This window comes from Cololabis saira, chromosome 21, assembly GCF_033807715.1.
Source record: "Cololabis saira isolate AMF1-May2022 chromosome 21, fColSai1.1, whole genome shotgun sequence".
In the NCBI taxonomy this organism is placed as follows: Eukaryota; Metazoa; Chordata; class Actinopteri; order Beloniformes; family Belonidae; genus Cololabis; species Cololabis saira.
Genome location: NC_084607.1, coordinates 33,718,298 through 33,745,155, shown reverse-complemented (window position 1 = coordinate 33,745,155; position 26,858 = coordinate 33,718,298). Strand labels below are relative to the sequence as shown.

General features: G+C 44.2%; 1 protein-coding gene across 3 annotated transcripts in view; it reads left to right on the top strand.

The window, feature by feature from the left end:
- Positions 1–6,758, top strand: part of igf2bp1 (insulin-like growth factor 2 mRNA binding protein 1) — a 60,186-nt gene extending 53,428 nt beyond the window's left edge. For 2 of the 3 annotated variants that reach the window (XM_061712096.1, XM_061712094.1), the window contains exons 8-15: positions 99–221; positions 1,435–1,570; positions 2,997–3,119; positions 3,192–3,308; positions 3,402–3,476; positions 4,359–4,490; positions 4,599–4,712; positions 6,318–6,758. In XM_061712096.1, coding sequence (XP_061568080.1) covers positions 99–221; positions 1,435–1,570; positions 2,997–3,119; positions 3,192–3,308; positions 3,402–3,476; positions 4,359–4,490; positions 4,599–4,712; positions 6,318–6,488 — 991 coding nt within the window. In that variant the 3' untranslated portion in view covers positions 6,489–6,758. The remainder of the gene's footprint in view (positions 1–98; positions 222–1,434; positions 1,571–2,996; positions 3,120–3,191; positions 3,309–3,401; positions 3,477–4,358; positions 4,491–4,598; positions 4,713–6,317) is intronic. The other variant, XM_061712095.1, reaches the window with a different exon arrangement.
- Positions 6,759–26,858: the final 20,100 nt, after the last annotated feature.

The window sequence follows — 26,858 nt, the reverse complement described above, 5'->3', positions numbered from 1 at the left end:
AGCCGGGGACCTGTTGCAGATGAAGCCCGGCTCGGCTGCTCGTTCCGGAGCAGGTGTGCTCCGTTACAAAATGTCTGTAATCTTGTTTGTGATTCCAGCGCTGACGAGGTCCCTCTGAAGATTCTGGCTCACAACAACTTCGTGGGCCGGCTCATCGGGAAGGAGGGACGCAACCTGAAGAAGGTGGAGCAGGACACCAACACCAAGATCACCATCTCCCCGTAAGGCGCACAAGCGCATGTGTGTGTTTGTGTGTGTTTTAGGGATGCCCTGATACTATTTTTTTCACTACGAGTATTTTAATTTGTGTACTTGCTGATACAGAGTACCGATACAATACTTCTACCACAAAAATAACTAGGCTAAAAATGCAATGAATTGGAAGACAGGTTTTATTTGCAACAGATAATTTCAGTAAAAATAAACAAAATGAGTAGAATAGCTATTTTAAACCAAACTCAGCCAGCTGGGCTTTCCTCCACTGCCCGGTCAGCCCCCCGGCCACGCGCCGCGCCAACAACCCGCTGAGTCCCAACATGGACCGTGGGTCGTCTTTTGCAGAACCTGAGCTAATGTTGCTGTTGTGTTCTTGCAGTAGCATTAGTAACCTCCGTATCCTCAGCTTTATGATGCATCTTGAGATGTTTTATCAAGTTGCTGGTATTAAACGACGTATTCTCCTTCCCTCCTCTTGACACCTTAGCATCAGTAGTTTCAGTCTGTCTTGCTTCTGTCGTCATCCCTTATTTTGAAACATGTCCACCCTGCTGACGTCCCGTTTGCATTAATTGTTGCTATCTTGGCTGAAACGGCGCTGCAAGTCTCACTCATGTATCACTCTCTTCTCATCACCACGCTGACTGCAGCTCAACATCTCCCCCTAGAGCCACTAACCAGTAACTACAACAACAACAGTATATGAGAGCAGTATCGGCCACGATACCAGTATCGTTATCGGGGCATCCCTAATTCTGTGTATAATTTTTAACTGTATTGCTTGGGCGCGATTGCAAACTGAAATTGATTTAGCATGTCTCCATTAATCCTTCAATTCTTCATCATCAGTTATGATGTTTAGCTCCTTCTCCCATGGTCATTTCCTCCTGTTAATGCTGGTCAACGTGGCTCCGCGTTTTTCCTGAATCCTGATGACGTGTTGATAAACTTGTACATTAATCTAGAAAATCGGTCAACCACCCTGGGCCCCTGAGCAAGGCCCTCAACCCCAACCGTTTATATGGCAGCCCACTGCTCTCTAGTCTAATTAGAGATGGGTTAAATGCAGAGAAACAAATTCCACCAGCCTGGCTGTGTGGTCATTAATAAAATTAAAATTAAAAAAAAAAAAAAAAAAAAAGTCTTTGGTTAATCAGACGTGTAAAGTGTGAGCTTCGGGCACTGTGAGCCGTTTGCCTGAGCGCTGCTGTGTCTCAGTCTGCAGGACCTGACGCTGTACAACCCCGAGAGGACCATCACGGTGAAGGGCTCCATCGAGGCCTGCTGCCAGGCCGAGGTGGAGATCATGAAGAAGGTGCGGGAGGCCTACGAGAACGACATCGCCGCCATGAACGTAAGTGTGGACCCGACCGTGGAAGAAGAGCGGGACCAAGCCTGTGTTATGTCATCGTTAGGTTCCTGCTGCTGGATCTGTGGCTTGTGTTCCATATCAAGTAAAAAAAATGAGAGTAATAGTAGTAGTAGTAATTTATTTGGTCATTCAGTTTTAATTGATACAATACATTGCATTTAATTTCCTTTCGTAGGAAAGAAATAATGAAAAAAGAAGTAAAGAATAACCCGACCAAAAGGTGTAGCTGAAGCCTGAGCTTATTGTGCCTACCCTTTTTTACTTTGTTTACTTCATAGTTGATGCTAATAAAACAAGGACAAACAATCTACAACAACAAAAAACAGCAAAGCAAACACACATGCAAAACAAGAAGGAAGACAAACGTAAATATGACAGAAAAATCAAGTAAAAAAAAAACAGAAGACGGATCTCAGAAAAACAACTAACAAAGAACGTAAATAATCAATGCATAAAGGAAACAAAAAAAAACAATTTCTAGAAGAGTGAAAACAAAAGGAAACCAAAGGCCAATCATTACATTTTTTGGTATATAAATATTATTATTATTATTATAACAACAATTATTCTTATTATTATAATCGTTTCATATAGTATGGAGCATAATATATATATATATATATATATATATATATATATATATATATATATATATATATATATATATATATATATATATATATATATATATATATATATATATATATATATATATATATATATATATATATATATATGTATATGTATGTATGTATATATATATATATAGTTTTGTATCACACTAATGTTCTGTAGAGTGAGAGAATCTTCAAGCGGCAACGCTTGAAGATTTTTCTTTTTTTGTTTGTTTAACTCTGTGCTGCTGAAAAGTCAGCTGGAGCCGTGAGCAGCTATGAAGAGACAGAGCTCCTGGTAGATCTGGTCGTTCCTTATCTCCGTCTAGATCCCTTTTTAATTCTCTCCTCAGCACCAGGTTTATGAACATCTGCACCTCAGAGTCGGATCACCAAACAGACCTTTCTGGTTGAATAAAATGAAAAAATAGCCGCTGTCAGAGTCTCTTTCTCTGATTTCCTCCTCCTGACTCAGACGTCTGACTCCAACCCCCCGACCAATCGGTGGCCTGTAGTGTGATGATGTCAGATACAGCCGACTTAGACGCTTAGAACCTCGGCAGAATAGATACAGAAAAGTATCTACTCGGCACGTTAGACCCCTGGTGGGAAAGAACCAAACCGAGGCGAGTCGGGCTGAGTAGTGGAAAAGTGCCATTAGAGAAGCGACTGTTGCAGCACAGTCTTATTATTTGGAGGCTCGTCATCTATTGATCACAAAAAGAAGAGGACGAGACGTCGTCTTGTTTTGGACGAGACGCTTGTAAACCCGTCTGTGGTCTGCTCCTCCACAGCAACAGACCCACCTGATCCCCGGCCTTAACCTGGGGGCTCTGGGCCTCTTCCCCTCCTCCTCCAACATGCCCCCCCCTCCACCGGGGAACTCTGGGAGCGGCGCCCCCTACGGCTGTTTCGGGGTAAGGGTTTCCTCCGCCCAGCCGACGAGCTGCCGGTCCGGCGGGTTAGTGACCTGAGCTGTGTGTCCTCAGGCTCCCGAGCAGGAGACGGTCCACGTCTACATCCCGGCCCAGGCGGTGGGAGCCATCATCGGGAAGAAAGGGCAGCACATCAAGCAGCTGAGCCGCTTCGCCGGAGCCTCCATCAAGGTCCGTGGAGCGGGAACGCCAGTGGGCACCGGCCGGAACCGGCCCGCCGGGCCTGCAGCAGGGCAGTAACGTGTTTGTGTGGTGTTCCTGCAGATCGCTCCAGCTGAGACTCCAGACTCCAAGATGAGGATGGTGATTGTGACGGGACCACCGGAGGCCCAGTTTAAGGTAACCATGGAGACCACGCTCTCCATCTACGGAGGAGCATTAGGGCCGTGCAGGAGGAAAAATATTTGAGAGGGGAAGATTTATTTTTTATTGTGCACTTCCAGAAAAATGTCGAAATGTCGAGGAAAAAAGTCGAAATGTCGAGAAAAAAGTCAAAATGTCGAGAATAATGTTGAAAACAATTTCAAGAATAAAGTCGAAATTTTGCCGTTTCTCAACATTTGGACTTTTTTCTCAAAATTGTACTTCAACTTTAATCTCGATATTTCGACTTTTTTGTCAACATTTCGACTTTTTTCTCCAAGTGCATAATGCGTGCGTGCGTGCGTGCGTGCGTGCGTGCGTGCGTGCGTGCGTGCGTGCGTGCGTGCGTGCGTGCGTGCGGGCAGTCTGTTTCCTGCCAGTCGGAAACACACCTGGTGAGCCAACAAAGGTTCACGGTCTAAATAGGTTTCACTGTCACACTGAAGCCAATCAGCACCTTGTAATCTGCTCTTACAACAATTTGAAGAATAAAGTCGAAATGTTGCCTTTTTTCTCAACATTTCGACTTTATTCATGAAATTTTGACTTTTTTCTCAACATTTAGACTTTTTTCTCAACATTTCGACTTTATTCTTATTCTTATTTTTGTATGTTTTGTTCTGTAAAGCACTTTGGCTCACCTAGAGGTGGCTGTAAAGGGCTATATAAATAAAGTATATTTACGAGAGCCTGCAGCTCGTGCTGGCTGCACATCAGTAATCGTGGCTCGGCTAAACCATATCTGCAACGGGGTCCGGTTGCCGATGTTCTGCAGCTCCTCCTCTGACGGAGCTGGGTGGATCCTTTCAGGATGCTCTGGTTCAGACAGAGTTCTGACCCGTCTGGTCCCGTCCGCAGGCTCAGGGCAGGATTTACGGCAAACTGAAGGAGGAGAACTTCTTCGGGCCCAAAGAGGAAGTCAAGCTGGAGACTCATATCAAGATGGCAGCTGCTGCTGCCGGGAGAGTCATCGGCAAGGGAGGCAAGACGGTGAGTCGGGGGGGCAGTAAGCCGGGGGGGGATGTGAGCTAGAGGGCCCGTCTCCTCAGGTACACGGACCCTTCATGCTGAACCCTACGCCGGGCTGTGTGTCTCCAGGTGAACGAGCTGCAGAACCTGACGGCGGCGGAGGTGGTGGTTCCCCGGGAGCAGACTCCTGACGAGAACGACCAGGTCATCGTCAAGATCAACGGCCACTTCTACGCCAGCCAGGTACCTAGATCCTGCTGTCATGAACGTCTTGCGCGCCGGCCCAGGCCTGCAGGCTCTGAGGGACCGGGGGGGGGGACGATTGTCTCCAGTGTGTTCCACTTGTGAAAAATCTTTCTCTTTGTGGGACAATTTTCCACTAGCACCTACTCGGCTATCACTCATCTCAACTCGGCCTGGTTTCTTTTCCACTACAATTCAGCACCTGGAGCAGAAGTAGGAGGTTGGAGTGAAGCTGCTGTGACGTATTTGATTGTGTGATCTAAACGAAGAAGACAACAACACTAAAGATGTAGAACCTGGAGGAGATGATAGATGTGCTGCTGGGTCTGTGGCTTGTGTTGGATCCAAGTGATCGCCGCGACTTCGTGGCGCTCGAAACCCGGAGACTGTTGGGGGGGGTTGATAAGAGGGGGGGCCGAGGAAGGCGTTGAGATGAGGGAGGTGTGGTTATCAGCAAGTGTGTGTGTAAGCGGTAAGTCCGTGAACTTCGGTCAGAGCTGCTCCTCAGCCAATGTCCTTGATGTTATCAGTCGGCTCGGTCAGTTCTGAAAACAGTCCACAGATGTTCGTGGGAGAGGGGAGGGTTAGTGGGGGCAGAGTCATCTTGTTTACATTCCACCAGAAAGATTGTGACTAGGGCGATCGGCCAAACTGCCCTGTTAAGGCCAGATTATAGGATCAACAATTATATTGCAAACAGACGGACTCAGTAATTTTCCGTCTGCCTTCAGTCTCTGGTTCATCAATGGCGACTCCAAACAGACGAATTTCTGATCAATTCCTGCCAAGCCGAGCTTCCAACTTCTCCAGGGTCTTATCCATCTTGCCAATGAGCTCAAAGACCGCCGCCAGCCTGCGATTCTGTTCGAGAATCGCATCCAGCTTACGGCTCTGCTCCCCCAACGTTAAAGTCTGAGCGTTGATAGCCGTGCTTATCCCATCAGCCACGTCCGGCAGCTCTGAAAGAGCCAAAACAGCTGTCAACGACTTACGCATTTGTCGGTAGACCAGGAATCCCCCTCCTCTGATCAAGAGAAATCCTGCTATCATAAATCCAATTATGAAGGCATCTTCAACGTCCTCGACAGACAGGATCGCCAAACACAAGGGTTTCCAATATTTGTAGGAATCCATTGTGTATCCAGCAAAAAATGTCCCATCGGGGCAGGAGGGCTCCCTTACCCCCTGTCTTCTTGTCGCAAAAATTTGGTCAATTGTGCTGAGAGACCAGTTAATCAATTCCATGATTGTAGAGTTTCGGAGGAATGAAAAGAAGAGACTCTGAAGACGAGACAGGACAAAAGCAGTAGCAGGGCAGATAGATAAGGAAGAGGAGCAGAAAAGCGTCCGCCTTCGTCGAGAGCCGGAAGTTAAAGGTTCTACATCTTTAGTGTTGTCGTCTTCTTCGTTTAGATCACACAATCAGATACGTTACAGCAGCTTCACTCCAACCTCCTACTTCTGATCTGGGTGTCTAAAAACAAACGAGGACGAGGCGAGTGGAGTCACGCTGAGTAGGTACTAGTGGAAAAGTGCCACAAGTCTTTTTTTCTGGGCCCCTTGCTGATGTCTTGTCCTCTCTGCGTTGCCCCCGTGTCTCCCCAGCTGGCTCAGAGGAAGATCCGGGACATCCTGACTCAGGTCAAACAGACTCAGAAATCCGGCATGGGGGGCGCCAGTCCCGGCCCCAACCCCAACCCCAACCCCCAGGGCTTCACGGAGATGAGCGGCCCCGCCCCGGGGCTGGCCCAAGACCAGCAGCCGCGCCGGAAGTGAGGGCCCCCCCGGGTCCCCCCGGGCCCCCCTCCCACCTGACGGACCGATGGACACGCGCACAGACGGACAGATGGACGGACACAGAAGAGCGACACACGAACCCAGCGATAGATAGGGAGAGACTTGTAGAGGGAGGAAGTAACGCCCGAGAGCCACTGAGAGAGAGACAGAGAGAGAGAGAGTCAAATCAAAAGATGAAATGGATAAAAAAAAAAAAATAAGAGGCTTAAGATGAAAAACTTGAAAACAGAGACCCGATGCCAGACCAGAAGAGGCTGAGTGGAGGTGGGAGGATGAAGGAAGGGAGGGGTGGGGGTGTCCTCCTAGTGTGCCTTGGGGCGGCCCGGCTCCCCCTGCGGGGGCGGGTGGGGGTTCCCCAGCACCCGCGGGTGCACCCGCGGGTGCTGGGGAACCCCCACCGGCCGGCCCGCCCCGCTCAGACGCACTAGCAGCGGCCCGCGCTCACGGCCCCCTGCGGTCGCCATGGCGACACCTCTCCAACCATCTGCAATCAGCCCCGAGTTTCAAGGGTGGTTTTTTTAAAACAAAAAAATAGAGATATATGTATAGAAATGTTTTATTCAGAGCTATTATTGATAGAATGCAGTGAGGCGGAGCTGGGGCGGGGGGGGCGGGGAAGCTGCTGCGCCTCCACCCCGACGGCGACATGTCTAGACGAGGGGCCGCAGATGTTAACACTGCTCCTAAACACCTCTCTGAGTAGCAGAGGGAGGAGAGGACGACGAAGATGAGGGTGTAAATACATAATCTTCATAAATCGGAACACCTGCTGCGTCTGACCACCTTGCCTTTTTTCTTAATAAAATAATATGAATTAAAGGGGGGGTCGCCGGTGCGTCCCCAGCCGCCCGTCGCCGATGTGTAGCATTACGTAGCCTACGATAAGACGGGGGGGCTGGGGGGGCCGCGCGCCCCTCCCATGATGCTTTGCTGTGTGGTGGAAGACGCAGCTCGAGACAGTAAGGGCGCGGCCGTCGCGGCTGGTCCTGCAGTTCTATTGCAGCGGCTCAGCTCACGCACTACCAAACCCAACCAGCGCCGGCAGCCGTGCTCGCCGGCCAGCGGCCCGCGCCTTTGACGGCATATTTTATATATATTATATATATATGATATGTGAGTTAGCCCGGCCCCTCGGGTGAGCGAGGGCAGCCGGTCCGGCCTCTGGGAGACCTGGACCGAGACTCTGCCGGCCGGTCCAGCTGCACGCTGAGGCCAGGCCTGGACCGTGCGGCGCCGCCGCGGGCGCTACCGGGGGCAGCAGGTACCAGACGCCCGGCGCCGGCTGCCTTCAGCTCAGTCGGGGTGAATTTCAGACCCAAAGGGCAGCAGCTTCCCGGTTCCCCCCCCCGGCCCGCCGAAGGCCTGTGGGTGGAGCCTCCACAGACCCCACCCATATATGATAAAGAGGGGCGGAGTCAAGCAATGGACGCTTCTGCCAAGATTAGAACAGATTAGAGAAGACATGAAAAAGAAAAAACCTACCTCAGGGTGAAGTTACCTCAGTATTCCTAACTTTTTTTTTTTTTTTTTTGCTTGCTGGAATTTTATATGAGAAGAAAAATGAAAAGAAGAGCTGATAGTGCTGAATATTTTTTTATTTTTTTTTTAAAGATTTTTTTTTTTTTTTTTACGTGTTGTCTTGTTGCTTTGGTTATTTTTTCTGTTTTTTTTTTTGTTTTGTTTTTTTTTGTTTTGGTGTGATGATGGTTGAATGAGCTGGGGATGACGAGGAGGTTGTTTCTCTGAAGCACAGAGATGAAATGCTGGTCCAGAGGAGACGAGGCCGCCACCGTCGTCTTGCCTTTTTCAGGTCAGGAGACTCTGCTGCCTGAACGTGTGATTGGAGCAACCGGTGCCTGACATTTTAAACTGGCCAATGGGGAGTGTTGTTAACTGGAGGGGAGGTCCTGACCGTTCATAGACCTCTGGTCTGCAGCAAGTCCTGCAGGACCTGCCCGTCTGCCTTATTATGACATCACGATGAATCACTCAAGTGGCCAGATTACGCTGATCCTCCGTTACTGCGGCCAGAAAGAGTGTAAAGTAATATTAATTAGAAGTGGGAGAGCCTGAGGTGTTTCCCAGCTTCATTCGTTTGCAACACGGCCCTGATGATGTCACAGGGGTTTGTCCGGTTCTTCTTATACAGTTCAGGACGATACCACGCTGTTGCAGCTCCAATCAGAAGAGATGGACGGCGTAATGTGGCCATTTAAAACAAAGATGGACTCTGTCCTCCGCCGGAGCTGGACAGCTCTGGATCAGCTGTTAGTGGCGGTCCTTGAACCGGACACGGGGACAGAAGACGGCGTCCCACCTTCACACAGATGTCTCTGAATGTGAATATTTATTTCCTGTGCACTGACCACGACACCCTAAACTCTCCCTGTTGGCTATGCGAGTGTGTGTGTGCACGCGAGTGTGAGAGTGTGCGAGAGTGAGAGTGAGTGTGTGTGTGTGTGTGTATGTGTGCGTGCGTGTGGTCACTGGTTTTAAATGTTCTGTTTTTTTACGTGGTTGTGTGAAACTTAAAAAAAAAGCAGAAAAAACGAGGAAGAGAACCTATGGCCCCTCCGTCTGCGTCCAGCGGACGGAGGACGGAGACGATTGAGCATCTTTAGACAAAAACGGGAGCAAAAAACACCGGCAGCGACACGGCTGCGTAGACCGACTAAAAACCTGTAACCTGGTGATGACACTTTTGATATTTTTGGAGTAAAAAAAAAGGCATAAAAAACCGGAATAGCAAAAGCTGTTGAGAAAAAAGAGAGATGAGGCCAGTCGTTGGACGATAACTGCCAGATAACTCACACCACCTCCACCCGCTAACTAACCAACACGCAGGGAAAAGTCGATGCTTCCTTTTTGACCCGGAGGGCTGACTCCCGCCGCTGGAGTCTCCCCCGACACCATAGAGTCTGTTCACGACCACCAAGACACGCTCACCACCCATGCAGATCCACTAGGATTCTGTTTGACTTTATCTTTTTATTCAGTTCTGATACAATACAGCAAGCTTTATTTGGACGTGACATCTGGGGAACGTACGGAAGAGTATTAGGGCCATGCAAGGGAAAAAATATTTGAGAGGGGAAGATTTGTTTTTATTGTTCAGTTCAAGAGAAACGTCGAAATGTTGAGAAAAAGTCGAAATGTCGAGATTAATGTTTAAATACAATTTCAAGAATAAAGTCGAAATTTTGTGAATAAAGTCGAAGTTTCTTGAATAAAGTTGAAATTTCGCCTTTTTTCTCAACATTTCGACTTTTTTCTCGAAATTGTACTTCAACATTATTCTCGACATTTCGACTTTTTCTCGACATTTTGCCTTTTTCCTTGAAATTGTATTTCAACATTAATCTCGACATTTCGACTTTTTTCTCAACATTTCGACTTTTTTCTCGAAATTGTACTTCAACATTATTCTCGACATTTCGACTTTTTCTCGACATTTTGCCTTTTTCCTTGAAATTGTATTTCAACATTATTCTCGACATTTCGACTTTTTCTCGACATTTCGCCTTTTTTCTCGACATTTTGCCTTTTTTCTCGACATTTTGACTTTTTCCTTGAAATTGTATTTCAACATTAATCTCGACATTTCGACTTTTTTCTCAACATTTCAACTTTTTTCTCGAAATTCTGACTTTTTTCTTCAACATTATTCTCAACATTTCGACTTTTTTCTCGACATTTCGACTTTTTTCTCGAAGTGCATAATGAAAAAAAAATCTTCCTCCTCTAAAATATTATTTTTATTTTTCTCCTGCCTGGCCCTAATACTCTTCCATAGGAACGTACTGTTGCACTAGATGGAAAAAAAAAAAAAAAAACCACACTGACGACGTCAAAACTAACAAAACAACTGAGAATACCTGGTGATGCAAATCCTAGCAAAGTAAAAAAAAAACTGGGTGTGAAGGGGAGGAAGCCTGTCCTGGCCTTCTCCTCCTTTTCTCACCCTTCAGTGCTCCAGAAAAGAAAAAAAAAGAGTGAGATGCTTTTATTTCCCTTAGTTTGAAAATAAAACCATTTCCTTTGTGGAGTTGGGCGGGAACGTCAGGGTCCCTCGCCCTCTCTCGCGCTGGTCTCCATCGTGTTCGTTTTGCTCATTTCTGTTCAAGACCTTTTTTTTTAAATTTTTTTTCCTCTTTTTTTTTTCTCTTAAACAACCTTTTTTCTTAAGATTAATGTTCTGACTCTTTAATGGAAAAATTTGAAAATAGTTGAATTTGATCATGTTTTGTTTCTTTTCCTGTTGAATGCACGACTCTATTAACAGCTGTTAAATATGAAGACGTACTAACTCGTAGCTCAGAACGTGACGGTAACTGTGCCAAACCCACAGAATGCAGTAGAGCGTCGAACCCGCAACCCCCGCCCCCCCCCCCCGACCTCTCCGAGGTCAGCAAACACGGCGAAGCTTTCGCCCTCCTCGTGCTTATCTCTCATCTTTGAACTCAAGTCTTTTTTAATGTACAGTAGAGACATGTTGGGGTTGAACCGGGACCCGGGCTGGCGAGCCGAGCTCCGCCCGCCAGGAGACAAAATCCAGTAGGAAAGAGAAGAAACCGGGCGGAGCTCGGTCGCTTGTGACACCCGTGTCCCTGAAACGTTGAAATCCTGCACACTAACAATGAAACCAACACAATTTTGTTGTATTAAGCTATTTCCAGCACAGTTGAAACGATAATATCAGTTTATCTTGCATGTTTGACCCCTTTACTTCACATTTAGGATCTCAATATCACCGCTGACCTTTTCCTCTAGTCGGTATTCTGTGGTTTGCTTGTTTTACAACATGCAAACGTTGAACAAAGATCACCTTTATGGATCTTTAATTAGAGGACGGACGGGAGAGCAGTATTTGTTCCTGTCCATGATTGAGGTTCCTCAGCGGCTAAACGCAGGAAAGGTCAGCAGTGGCATCAAGTCAAGTCGATTTGGCACAAAAAAAAAAAACGACCAAAAGGCAAAGAAAGAAAAAAAAAACAACAAAAACACAAAAATAAGACAAAAAAAAAATCAGTCGTTCCCTTTTTTGAGTGGGGCTTGTTGTGAAGTCGGACCTCGGTAGAGCATCTCCCCCACCTGACCGGAGCTGTGCCTCGTAGGACCGGACCCGTTTCACGTCGTTCACCATGGAAACCGCACAACCCCCTCTCTGCGTCGTCCGTGTCCCCCCCCCCACCCCCCGTCGCTCCGGCAGAGGGACGCCGCGCCGTTTCTAGCAAACATGCAAACCTCCTGACACATAACCAGTAACGCTACCTCAACGCAAACTCAGATAGAAGATTGTTACTTTATTTTCTTTGATTGAGACAGACAAAGTGCAAGAAGTCAGACAGCTGGACAGATGTGCTGACGGGAAAGAAGCCAGACGCTCCGAGTTACAGTCCAGTTACATCAGTACACTCTTTAATTTATTTTTCAGTTTTTACATTTTTGCCTCTGCAGCTCAGAGATGTTGAGAGTAAATTCAAGAGGACACACACTTATACACACACACACACACACACACACACACACACACACACACACACACACACACTCACACAAGCACACACTTTAGTGCAGGGTGACGTATGGCGAAGGCAGCCGGGATGAGGATGAATTTAATTAAATGCAGCAGCTTCATTGACCCCTCAGTAAGCCCCGCCCACGAACCCCAGATCAGCCAATGGCTGCTGAGCATCAGTTCCTCAGGGCGCTGAACTCGGACACCTGCAGCTTTCACCTGCTCAGAAAAACACTGGACGATCCTGAACTCTGGCTTATCTGTGTTAGGGAGACCCAGGTTAATTCCAGGTTAACCTGCCAGTTTAACGTCCAGAAGATCAACAGGGACTTTAAATCTAACGGCAGATCTGAAGTTCTGTCCTTCCAGATTATATTTTTCCAAGTAAATGAGTGTAATCTCACCTGCGGAGCATGAACCGTGTTGATCCTGGATGTTGTCATCTGTAGCTGGAATGGCAGTAAAAGGAGGTGTATGTAAACCCTCACCTCCAGCTGAACCTTGCTCTCCAAATGGATCTCTTTAGATCCACGCATCTACTGCAAAAACTCCAAATCTTACCAAGAATATTTGTCTTATTTCTAGTTAAAATGTCTCATTTTTAGTCAAAAAATCTCATTACAGTTAAAAAAAAAAAAGTAATTACCAGAAAAATTACTTATTTGACAATTTTTACCTGTTTCAAGTAAATGTTCACTTGAAATAAGTAGAAAAATCTGCCAGTGGGACAAGATTTATCTTCTTATTACAAGCAAAAAAAATCTTGTTCCACTGGCAGATTTTTCTACTTATTTTAAGTGAAAATCTTCTTGAAACAGGTGAAAATTGTTGTTTTTTTTCCAGTGATGAGTCTTGTTTTAAGTGTAATGAGATTTTTTTGACTAGAAATTAGACATTTTAACTAAAATAAGACAAATATTTTGAGTTTTTGCAGTGTCCCTCCACAACATATTCAGATTAATTTGACCGTTTCTCAGTAAAAGGTGGTACTTTCGTGTCCAAACTCAGTCTAAAACACCTTGGGATGGTCACCCTTTTCCAAAACTGTAACCAACGGTGTTAGTTTGTCTCTTAGCAACAGCAGCTAAGGGGGCGGGGCTTGCTAAAAGGTCAGTTGATTCCAGCAAAGTGTTAATTGCTCGGGTTCGGAGGTTTGTCATGGTCTCGGACTGTGCCAGCGTGCCGGCTGAGGCCCCCCCGGACGCAGACGCGTCTGTCCTGGGGGGGTTTTCCCAGAGTGAATGTATGTGAGCTCTTTGACCCGCGTCACAGCTGTCGTATCCCACGTTTGTCCAGTTTTCCCGCCTCGTGCCCGGAAGAGCACGGCCACAGTTCTGCAGCCGAACCCTTCCACACTGCAAAAACTCCAAATCTTAACAAGAATATTCATCTTATTTCTAGTTAAAATGCCTCATTTTTAGTCAAAAAAAATCTCATTACACTTCAAACAAGACTCATCACTGGAAAAAACAACAATTTTCACCTGTTTCAAGTAGATTTTCACTTGAAATAAGTAGAAAAATCTGCCGGTGGAACAAGAGGTTTTTGCTTGTAATAAGAAGATAAATCTTGTTCCATTGGCAGATTTTTCTACTTATTTCAAGTGAAATTTAACTGAAACAGGTGAAAATGGTCAAATAAAAAGTTATTTTTCTGGTAATGAGTCTTGTTTTAAGTGTAATGAGATTTTTTGACTAAAAATGAGACATTTTAACTAGAAATAAGACAAATATTCCTGGTAAGATTGAGTTTTTGCAGTGCAGGTCAGATCCTCATCACCACGCCGTCGTCTTCTGGTTGTTTTTACCACCGTGGTCCGACTGCGTCCCCCCCCGACCCCGACCCCGACCCCCGACCTCAGCTCGGCCCGCTGCTCCACACGCCCCTCCCTGTCACTCACCTTCGGAAAACACGTCATTGTTTTGTTGATCTACCTCTTAGGAAAAAATAGATAAGCAGTAATTTCTTTTTGAATAAAGAACATAAATACCCATCCCTCCCCCCCCACCCCCCAAAAAAATGAAGACAGAAATTGCTGAAAAGAAATATAGGTTAATAAATAACATGGTAGCGGCATCTCCATATACTGTAGTGGATAGTCTATTAAAGGAAAAATTATACTTCTTCCAAAGATTACTTTATTGTTTTTTCTTCATTCTTAGTTGATTTTGAGAGGATTATGAACCTGAAGGGGGAGACAGACACCCCGTAATAATTTTCTTCTTTAAAAACCCAACATAAATGAGATTTCTTTTATCCAATTTGCATTTTTATTTTTGTTCATTTCATTAAACTTATACTTTTTTAACTTCAAGATATTCCCCGTTTTATGTTTTGGTTGCCTCCTGATTTTATCTTTCCTTTCTTCTTCTGACAGCAGATTGTATCTCTTGTTTTTGGGCGCATTTAGCATTTTATTTCTCTCTGTGAAACGTCTACATGAGTTAGAGCGCCCTGCAAGGACCTTCTACACCAACAACCATCTACTCACACTTTTACTGACTGCAAATGCAACAAGGACCTGTTTGTAGGCTGATAGCGCCGGGGCGGGTGGAAGGAGGGAGGCCGCGCCGCCGGCCGGGTCCCACGCCCGTCTACAGCCGCGACGTCTCCGTCCCTCCACCCGGCCAAGGCCAAGGCCTTTACAGTATATGGACTTTCACCTTCTGCCTGCCTGACTCTTTTAGTCCTCATCTACACTTGTTTTAATTCCTTGTAAACAAAACAGAGCATAGCTATGAATGTGTTATTAAAAGAAGAGATAACGGAAACCGCTGGCTTTGTGTCTTCTGTTTGTGGCCAAAAAAGGAGGCAATAAAATAAGAAAGCAGTTTTTCTATGGATCGCTCAGTGAGGAAGGTCGGAAAGGTGGAGATCAGGTTTAGCACTTGTGCTGTCTTTGGGTCCTTCCTTCTTTCCTCCTGCCATGCTCCCTCCTTCCTTTCCTCTTTTCCTCATTTTTTACCCTCCTTTTCTCCTTTTTCTTCCTACCTCCCTTCCCTCATTCGTTCCTTTATTACCTTTTTTGCTTTTCCTTCCTTCTTTCCTTATTTTCTCCATTCCTTCCTTCTTCCTTCCCTTCTTTCCATCTTTTCTCCCTTCTTTTCTCCCTTTCCTACTCCCTTCCTTCTTTTCTCCTTTCTCCCTTCCTTCATCTTTCCTCCCTTCCTTACTCCCTTTCCTACTTCCTTCCTTCTTTCCTTCTTTTCTCCTTTCTTCCTTACTTCCTTCTTTCCTCCCTTCCATCTTTTCTCCCTTCCTTACTCCCTTTCCTACTTCCTTCCTTCTTTCCTCCTTTCTCCTTTCCTTCCATCTTTTCTCCCTTCCTTATTCCCTTTCCTACTCCCTTCTTTTCTCCCTTCCTTCCTTCTTCCTTCCCTTCTTTCCATCTTTTCTCCCTTTCCTACTTCCTTCCTTCTTTCCTCCTTTCTCCTTTCCTTCCATCTCTCCTCCCTTCCTTACTCCCTTTCCTACTTCCTTCCATCATTCCATCTTTTCTCCCTTATAATAATAATAATAATTATAATACATTCTATTTCAAGGCGCCTTTCTGAACACTCAAGGTCGCCGTACAATAGTTAAAAACAGTGTAACACAATAATAAACCCTTGGGTCACCCTCCCTTGACCCAAAGACAGCACAAGGTTTAAAATCATACACCATCTTGATTATTCTAAGGAGAGGTTACACTGAGATCTCTCCTACATGTGACAGATCTCTCTCAGCAGACGACACGTTGCTCCACAGCTTTGTCCTGTGTCCCAAGGTTAAGAGCTATTGGTTTAATATATTCAGTTTAATTTCCAAAATACTTCACATACAGCTAGAGACCGATCCATTCATTATTATTTTAGGAACATCGGGTGATGTTATAAAGTTAAGCAACTTCCAACAATGTTTCCTCTCCTATAGTCTTTATTATTGTAAAAAAGTTACTTCTCATGCATTGGAAGAAAAAAGATGTTCCCACCACAGAGATGTGGCTCAGTGACCTCACTAACACACTCCACTTAGAAACAATAAGATATACTCTTCTGGATAAACTCACTTTGAAAAAAATGTGTTCCCCTCTCATTCATGATCTCACACCTCCTATCAGAAACTGACATTTCCCCTTCACATTAACAAAGAAGTGAACAGACGGAAGAGGAGACTGGCTAGGGTTTATGTATTTTTACCTTTTATTTTTATTTATTCATATATTGTTATTATATATACTATTGTTATTCTTAGCTATTTTTCTTTCTTTGTATTTTGCATTCCAGATTTTATATCAGTTTCTTCATTTATTATGTTCTAAGTCAACAGAAAAGTGCACTATGACCTGTACTCTATGAGCACTGATGTGTGTTACTGTAAACTAGTAACTACTTTAATCTGCTCCAATAAAACACTTGGAAGAGGAGAGGTGGGGATCAGACGGAGGACTTGGGCGTCTCTGCTAGAGGACACTAGAGGGATGAGGCGGTGGATCTGCAGAGCTGCTCCAGGACGGGGGCTCCTGTCCTCCACCTACAAACCCTCACCCAGAGGAAACCTGGGACCACGAGGACCGCGAGGAGGTGCTGGAGGACTGGGACGTCCTCTGTGGTCCACACGGAGACGACATCAGTGCCAGGGCTGAGTGGAGGACTGACTTTATCATCTTCAGTGAGGACATCTTCATCCCACCAGGACATGAGGACATCTTCATCATCAGTCACCAGAAAAAGGTCCCAGACAAGACGCAAACCTCCTTCAGGGAGGCAGACGGAGACCACAGGGCGGAGGACAGGAGGACAGGAGGACAGGAGGACGCTGCAGAACAACGTCCCTCAGAAGACACAAGCAGGAGACGTGTGGTCAGGGATGAAGATCAGACTCAAGTAGGAGGAGGAGTTGATGGAGGTCTGGACAGAACTGATGAACTGAACACTTTCTTCAACAGGTTCAATTGAAAGAGCAACACAAATCCAACTATGAATCCTTTATTTTTACTACAGAAAATAGCACTAAGAGTTATCTACAATATGCATTACAGAGAAAACACCAACAGATTATTTATTGAATCAAGATTAACTGAAACTCCATGATTTGGTTAAGTTACAGACACTCACAATCATGTAACAGCTAAATGTAAAGCATTACCAGAAAATTTACAATACATGTTTACATTCAGTTCAAATAATGAAGATAGTCGAAGAAAATGTAATTTTAAACATCTATTTGCCCAAACAACTTTAAAGCAGATGAGTGTTTCTGTTGTTGGAATTAAGTTATGGAATTCATTACATTATGATTTAAAGGGCTGTATAAACATATTTCAGTTTAAATAAAAATGTTAAGAGAAAAATTTAGCAATGTATGGATGAAATAGTTAAGATTTATAATATATGCGTATGGAAACAGACAATCTATCTTTGATTTTTTTGTTTTCCTTTCTTTGTGACGTTAACTGAGTAATTGTAATTGTGCAGACCATCTGTTATTATTGTTCAATTTTATCTTGAGGGAGGGGCAGGTAGAATAAGATTTTCTTCTTTCTGCTCCTTTCTGGTTATGGAATATGCTTTTGATTGTGTTGTCATTTTACTTGTTTGTTTTTTCTGTTTGCATATTTCCATGATCGGAATAAATAAAAATGAAATGAAATGAAATGAAAATTCAGGAACAGTCCCAGCATCCTCCTCTCCTGCCCCCATCCCCAGACCTCCCATCCTCCCTCCACGTCTCACCTCAGCTGCTCATCCTCCAGCTCAGACAGGGATCCTCCTGCTGCTCCATCATCCTCTTCTAGGGCCCAAAAGACAACAGCAACTGTGGAGAGAGGGGAAGAAGCTGCAAAACACGAGAAATGTTTCAGTGGAAGAGAAGAAAGAACTGGGGGTGAGTTGGAAGAAACTGGAGCTGGAGAAGATGCACATTTTGTGACGTGGAACTGAAGGTGGAGAGAGTGAAAAGAGCTTTAGACGAAGAAGTAAAACCTGCTGCAGCAGAGGAGGAGAGGAAGATCCAGAATGAGAATGGGATGGATGAATTACAAAGGAAGAAGAGTAATAGGGTGAATGAAGACAATGATATCCACAGCAAACTGCAGAGTGACAACAGGCAACTGGATGAAGACGGAAACTAACTGGTGAAGGAAAAAGAATGAACTGGACAGGGGGGAAAAGACATCCCGGAATAATGGATATTACTGGGAGGAAATCAGTGGCCTGTCAAGTAAACCCAACGAAGGAGGTTTCTCAAACTGCTGAACGTCTTTTAAGCCTTAGCAACCGGTTAAAAAAAAAAGAAGGAAAAACATATTGACTGAAGAACCTCTCATTTCTTAAACAAACGTTCATCAGAGAACGTTCATACGGAAGAGTATTAGGGCCAGGTAGGAGAAAAATACAAATATTTTAGAGGAGGAAGATTTTCTTTTCATTATGCACTTCGAGAAAAAAGTCGAAATGTTGACAAAAAATTCGAAATGTCGAGATTAATGTTGAAATTTTGACTTTTTTCTTGAAATTGTATTTCAACTTTAATCTCGACATTTCGACATTTTTCTCGACATTTCGACTTTACTGACCTGAGGCCCCACCTAAACTCACTTATGTGTTTGTTGTAGAAAAAACGCAAATCCGTTTCTGAATAAATATTCTCAAATTATTAAAAGGGTTAGATCTGTCAACACACTATTAAAAAGTGGATGGGGAGGACCGTCATCTTTAAGAAACGAATGTGGTTGGAAATAAAACTCAAACAAGCAGAGCAGAAGAACGGGGAGAAATAAAGACATTCCTACTAAAGACTTGGACCATTTTAAAAACCATAATTCAATAAAATTAATTAAAAAGAAAAAAACTTCTCATTTCCGGGGACTGGATCATGGACAGATTTTTGTTTTTGTTTTTTTGTTGTTTTTATTCACCGGGAAGTAATTTTAAAAACCAATCCTTTCTGTCAACCAACAACATTTCATCCAATCAGGAGTAAGGCCGTGTATGACGTCAGAGGAAACGCTAGGGGGGCGTGTTTTTGTTCGACCTAAAGTAAAACACTTATCTAAATTAAACTAATTTAAATATTTTGTTAATTAATTCATTTGAGGGATAAATGTTGTTGATGGTCATTAAATGTATTTCTTTACATTTGGGAGGAACTGGGAATTTTAGATATTTAGTACAGATGAAAATCTTTGAGACTAAGTGCTTTTGGCTATACTTGGATAGAAAGTGTTAACTAATTACTGCCTTAAACATGTATTATTACTTTAGTCATTAACAAGATCCATATCCTTTATTCTAATTTTGTGTAAACTGGGAGTTGGTATGATTAACATGTTCTTTTTTGAATGAAGCAGGACTTTTTGAATATTGAGTGTGGCTTTCTTGTAGATCTCAATGGAGCAATTAGTGTTATATTTTGCATTAAAATCATCTAATACAAGTATTTCTCCAGTCCCATCCATTAGATGGGAAATTGACCAAATGTTTTACCCTCCAGTCTGTTCTCACATAGATCTGCTCCTACTCAGTGTTGCTCTATTGTTCCACAGTGGGACATTATGAGGTTGAAGTAACGTTTGAACATAATTTTCCATTGTAGTAAAACCTGCTGGTGAAATTTAGACAGTTTCATGGGTAGTTTGGAAATTTCAAAATCACATACTAATAGAAAGTCAATACACCCAGCTTTGTTGAAACTAAGATTGGTTTAGGAAAACCATATCTCATCACCTTTTTTCAGAAAGGATCGGAGCCAGTTCATCTTTAACACTCCATTCATAACTTCGAAATCAATTGCTTTTAAGCCACCGTCCTGATAGTCATTCACCAAGTCTCCATTTTTGATACAGTGATGTTTATTTTTCCATATGAAAATAAAATGTATTCTATTAATTTATTTTATAATCCTTGGTGGGATTGCAAGAGAGTATGCTGGATAGATTAACCTGGATAATGATTCCATTTTGGTTTACATTGTTCTACCAAACAACGTTAAGTCCCTTTGCAGCCAGTTATTTAAGGGTTTTTTACATTTATCAATCGTATTTTGAATATTCTCTTTTTGTAAGAACATTTGGTTACCCAAATTCCTAAATACTTTATCTTATTTTTAACAGGCATTTCATACAGTGAAAGGTCAGAACAGTTATGAATAGACCTGAGGCTTGGGAGAACAGTTTAATTGTTTCTAAGGCCAATGGAATTTGTTTGTTGTTTTTAAGAAAGATTGTCGTGTCTTCGGCAAGCTGACTTATAATTAATTTATGGTTGTTTATGTCTGATCCTTTAATGTTTGAATTTACAACAGTTATAGCTAGTAATTCTGCGGCGACAATAAATAAAAGAGGTGAGATGCTGCATCCCTGCCTGATTCTCAGTAGTTTATATCAATATACAACATAGCAATCATATCAAGAAATGCGTCACCAAACCCAAAATGTTTAAATGTATTAATAATAAAAGCATGTTCGATTGAATCAAATGCTTTGTAAAAGTCCAGAAACAACCTGAAACCATCAGCTTTGATTAAGTGATTGTAATCAATGAGATCCAGAACCAGGAGGATATTATTATGAATTGACTTCCATTGACTTCCTTTAAGAAATCCTGATTGTGTTGAACTAATTATTTTAGATCCCTGTTTTTCCCTGTTTTTTTCTAGTTGCCAGGACTTTTGTAAAGATCTTGTAGTCCGTGTTTAAAAGTGTTATAGTTCTCAGGTTACTGAGAATTTTCTCATCTTTTCCAGGTTTCGGTATCAGTTTTATTACACCTTGTTTCGTTGTTTCCAATAGTTCTTTTTGATTAATGCATTGAATTAAAACTTGGAACAACAGGAGTTTTATATCTTCCCAAAAATGTTTATATAAATGTGTTGTTAATTCATCTGGCCCTGGTGAGCGGTCAGATGTTTTTAATTGCACAGTCAAATTCTGCAATTAATAACTCCTCGTCACAAACTTCAAATAAGGCTGACACTGCTCTGCTCACGCCACTGCTCTGCTGTCAGCTGTTCACGCCACTGCTCTGCTGTCAGCTGCAGCAGGAAACCACCAACACTGTTTGTCAGTTTGACAGCTGTTAGCCAGGAGGCTAATTCTACTCACCTCCAGGATCTCTGGGCAACAGACTACAAACCAGCGCCGATTAAACGCAGTGGGCCCAATTCGCTGGGCCCGTGCCTGTAAGTGTCGTCCTAAACCAGGACCTTTTATCACTGTGATCCCTCCTTTAACTGCTTCAAGTCTTCTTAACGCGGCGGGCTACCTAGTGTAGCCCTCGCCGGTACGTTTACATACAGCACCGCTATCCACCTACACCGGCTCTTAAGAGCCCACATAATTTTACCTTTACACTTTTACTGGCCATATTTGTTTCTTTCCCCAGCTTTCTCCGCCACCGTGAGTTCACTCACCACATTATCCAGATTTGGGTAAGTTGTAACCAGGGCCGGTTCTAGGCATGCATATATGAGGGGGCAGTCAGAAATGTGAAGGGGGCATCATGTGTACACATCATGCTCCACCACTTTTTTTTCTGTGCTTATAGTAACGATGCTTTCTTCATTGGAATGGGTCTTTTGCTATGTGTCCAACCCCAACCTGGAGAAGCGGATTGCACTTTGTCAGGCCTCTACCTTCAGACCTGTCCAACTTGGGTGTCCCACCTGAAGACTAAGCTCCTGCTGGTATAGCTCTTAAGGTCACTGAGGCACGCAAACCCCCTGACCACAATAAGGTGGCAATCCCTCAAGGGGGGAAACTGAAAAATAAAAAAAAAATAAAACATCCTTCATCCAGATTTTATCAACCAACAACATTTATCTTAACTGGATGGCCTAATTCTCAAATATATGTTAACCTAAAGTAGGACTTCACAGACTATAGTCAATATTTACAAAACTGAAAGGTAGTCTTATGAATAATAATAAAAAAATCTTCTCAAACAAATTTATAAAACACAACAGATATACAGCAGAACATTTTTTTGTTTTTGTTTTTTTTGTTTTTTTGTTTTCTCAACTTCTAAAATTTTGATTTGAGGGGGCAACATATTTATTTAAGGGGGCTCTGCCCCCTCTTGCCCCTGCGTAGAGCCGGCCTCGGTTGTAACTGCCGGCGCTGGCTTGCAGGCAGGCTACGCCAGCCAGCTCGCTTGGTAGCATTCCAGCTACTTGGCTAGCTTCGGTTGGACCTCCTCTCGCCCCGTTTCTCCTCCACCTGGACTGTTCCACTCCATCTGCCTAGTCACGGATCTCTTCGTAACCGGGACTTCGCCGTGACCTGGCCTGGTCTCTGGCGGTGTCCCTCAGCTCACCATCAGCCGGACTCTCTCACGCCGGGTACGCTCGGCGACAGCCCAGCTGATCGAGGACCCACAACAACGGTCAGGACCCCGAGGTGGCCGCGGCGCCGGCCCAAAAAGGTGGTCACCTTTTCCTCAGCGTCTCCGTCCCTCTGGTTCGTAACAACATGCACCTTTACACTAGATCCCTTACGACCCCCTGGCTCGTACTGTCCATCATTTGTCTTCTTGCTGTGGCCCAGTCCTCTGGAGCTGCAAGTACACTTTCGGACAGGCCAGCAACAACCATCTATGGTGGTGGCACGCTGGACTTCAGGCCGTTGCCTAGAGACGCTTCCACATTCTGGATCTCTTTAAATACTGGACTTCCTAGTCTGACTGTGTCATGCTCTCCACTGTACTCTTTCATACTACTGCATCAATTTACTCTCTCTGCCTCCTGCCTCCCACAACATGTCAATTCCTCTTTGGAACAAAACATCACTCTGCGAAAAACATGCTCTCGCTCTGTTCTTAGGCGCTTCATAATCATTCTCATGTTATTTATCTCAGGGAATATACACCCCAACCCGGGCCCAGTTAGTACTATGCATGCTGTCCCTATCCTGACCTTTAATGATTTCTGTGACCGCACATGTATGGGCTTCATGCATATTAACATTCGCAGCCTGCTACCCAAACTCGATCTGTTGAAAACCTGGGTTCACACGGTTACACCTGATGTTCTTGCTATCTCTGAGTCTTGGCTTAAGAAAAACATCGCTAATTCTGACATTTTAATACCAGGTTATATTATTTTTCGCCAGGACCGAGCTACTAAAGGAGGTGGGGTCGCTCTCTATGTTAAAGAGCATCTGCAATGCACTGTTTCTCTGTCAAAATCTGTTCCTAAGCTACTTGAACTGTTAGTATTGAAGATCAAATTGTGCAATAACTTCTCTCTCTCAGTTGCTGTCTGCTACAGACCACCCTCTGCCCCACTTTGTTCTCTAACTGTTCTTAGTGAACTTTTGGCCCCTCACATCTCTTCTGAGTTCATTTTACTAGGGGACCTGAACTGGGACATGACAAACCCCCCAGATCTGGTCGTTCAGCAGTTTGACGCCCTAAACCTCTACCAAATTATTTCTGAGCCCACCAGATTCAATCTAAAATCTCCCTCTTCTGCTACGCTGATTGATGTTATCCTCACGAACACCCCCTCTAATTATAAATCTGGTGTCTTCAGTCAAGACCTGAGTGACCACTGTGCTATTGCCTGCACACGCTCCAGTTCCTCAGTCAAGCGCCCACCTGTGATCGTATCCAAACGTTCCCTGAAGAACTTCGACCCAGAAGCCTTTCTCCATGACTCTGCTGCAGTGAGCTGGGATAAAATGAATTCTCTCCCTACTGTTGAGATGGCCTGGTCCTCTTTCAAATCAACATTCAGTCAGATTGTTAATAAACACGCCCCTCTTATAAAATTACGGATTAAGAATCGTTTCAGCCCCTGGTTTTCCCGTGATCTTGCTGCCTTAATCCGCCAGAAGAACACTTTATGGCGAAATGCCCGCTCTTCCCAGTCTCCAGCCGATTGGCTCGCCTTTCGGCAATGCAGAAATAAATGCACTCAGGCCGTCAGAAAAGCCAAAGTCACTCATTTTATAGATAAATTTGCATCCTGTGGCTCTGATGCCAAGAAGTTTTGGAAAACGGTTAAATCCATGGAAATTAAGCTCACTTCTCCCCACCTTCCTAATGCTTTGACCTTTGACAACACTGTTGTTACTGACAAGTCTCTTATGGCTTCCCTCTTCAATCAGCACTTTGTTAATTCAGCTCATGTTTTATCTACTAAACCCTCCACTGCTGCTCACTCTCCTCCTCCTCCACCCTCACCCACATCCACCAGCTCTGGCACTTTCTCCTTCAGACCCATCTTGACTTCTGAAGTCTTAGAGAATCTCTCCAAGCTAGACTCCAATAAGTCAGCTGGTTCTGATGGGCTCGACCCCAGATTCTTAAAAGCAGCTGCTCCTGCCATTACGGTTCCCATCACACGGCTCTTCAACATGTCTCTGGATCAGTCCACCTTTCCCATAGACTGGAAATCTGCTCTCGTTTTCCCCCTCTTCAAAGGGGGCTCCAGCTCTGACCCCAACTGCTATAGGCCTATCTCCATCCTGCCGTGCCTGGCCAAGGTCTTCGAGAAACTGGTTCACAAACAACTCAGCGACTTCCTAACCTCCAACAACATCTTGTCCTCCTCACAGTCTGGATTTAGGCCAGGTCATGGATGCACCACTGCTACACTGAAGGTCCTGGATGACATTGTCTCCTCTCTGGACTCCAAGCAGACCTGCATCGCTGCCTTCATTGATCTCTCCAAGGCCTTTGACTCCGTCACCCACCCCATACTCCTGCAGAGGCTCTCCAACATTGGTCTTTCACCCCACTCCTGCAACTGGTTCTCCAGCTATCTACACCACAGAGTCCAGCAAGTCAAATCCGAAAATTTCATATCAGCCCCTCTCACCATCACCAAAGGGGTTCCTCAAGGTTCCATTTTAGGCCCAACACTATTCTCCATCTACATCAATGACATAACCAGGTTTGCCGGCAACTCAAGAATCCATCTATATGCCGATGACACCATCCTTTACTCTGAGGGCCCGTCCCTCCAGTCCGCTGCAGCCACACTACAACACAGCCTCACTTCCGTTGAACAGCACTTCCACAGTCTCCAGCTCCGCCTCAACACCAAAAAAACAAAATGCATTGTCTTTGTCCGGAAACACACTCCCACCACTGTTCCTAAATTGTTCTGCGCTGACGGCTCTGAACTAGAGTTCGTATCCACCTACAAATACCTTGGCCTCTGGTTGGACTCGTCCCTCTCTTTCTCCACCCACATCAAACACCTACAGTCCAAAGTCAAAGCTCGTCTGAGCTTTCTTTACCGGAACAAGACCTCCTTCACCCGTGCAGCCAAACACTCACTTGTCAAAATGACCATTCTGCCCATTTTCGATTACGGTGACACCATTTACAGAATCGCACCTCACTCTACTCTGAGTAAACTGGACCCACTCCATCATTCCGCCATCCGTTTTGCAACTGGGGCTCCTTTCACCACTCACCACTGCGACCTCTATAACCTGGTAGACTGGACCTCCCTTCACACCAGACGGCTCCATCACTGGTTTCTGCTCATCTTTAAATCTATCCTCGGCATTACTCCTCCCTACCTCTCCTCTCTTCTGCACCTCTCACAACCTGCCCGCACTCTAAGGTCCAGTGCCTTCATCAATCTCTCCATTCCCAAAGTCCGCACCACCTTTGGGCGCAATGCCTTCCGGTTCGCTGCAGCCTATGACTGGAACACCCTACAAAAAACCCTTAAACTTTCTGTTCTCACTTCCATCTCCACCTTCAAACTACATCTTCTATTAAGTACAACCGACTCCTGCACTTGTCTTTAGTCCTCCTTCAGGCATACTGACTGTTTTACTTGATTATTTGTTTTATCTTTTGTATTATGTTTTAATGTCTTTTTGTGTATTTATATAACCTTGTTTTTTCATCTTAGCTCCCTCCCCTTACCCCCCTAGGCTGCATTTGTAAATAAGAAATTTGTTCTTAATCTGCTTGCCTGGTTAAATAAAGGTTAAATAAAAAAAAAAAAAAAAAAAAATTTTTCTGAATACGAAGATTTATATAATTTACTGTAAAATTCAAAGACTTCTTTCTTTATGTGTTCTGCACATTCCTCTCCGTTAATTAGTAGACTCCCTTTTGAATTATATTCTTGCCTGCGTTTTTCAAAATTGCAGAAGTAAGTCCTGTTTTTTTCCCTTCTTCTATCCACCTGCTCTAGACCTCACATATACATCCTTGGCCCTATTCAGATACATTATATCAAGTTTGGATTGCAAGTTATTAATTCTTTCTTTTTCTACCTCAGTCCAGTTCAATCTGCTGCAACATCCATGAGTTATTTAACTACATGTGTTTCTTCTGCTCTCCTTTCCTTTTCCATCTTTTTACCAAATGCAATTGAGTATTTTCTGACCGTAAATTTGAAACATTCCCATTTTAATATCGAAGTACTTATAGTGATGTCACTTTTAATATCCAAAATTAATGTTTTAATAGAGTTACAGTATTCCACATTCTTTAATAACTGAGAGTTAAATTTCCAATAATCTTTTTTTTTTTTTTTTTTTTTAAGATTTTTTTGGGCTCTAGTGGCCCTTTATTGAAGATGCAGACTGGAAAGGGGTAGAGAGAGAGAACGGGGGAGACACGCAGCAAAGGTGCACGGGCTGGATTCGAACCCGCGACCGCTGCAGGACGAGGACTGTAGCCTCAGTATATGGCCTGCTGCTTAACCCACTGCACCACCGAGCGGCCCCAATAATCTTTAAAGTTATTATTTGTATCCCTTTTTCTTGAGTTTCAAATTAATGGTACAGTGATCACTTAAGGGAGAATTAGAGATCGATGTTTACGCAAAGTGTTCTCAGATTGATCTTGAAATCAACCCATAATCAATACGTGACCTGGCTT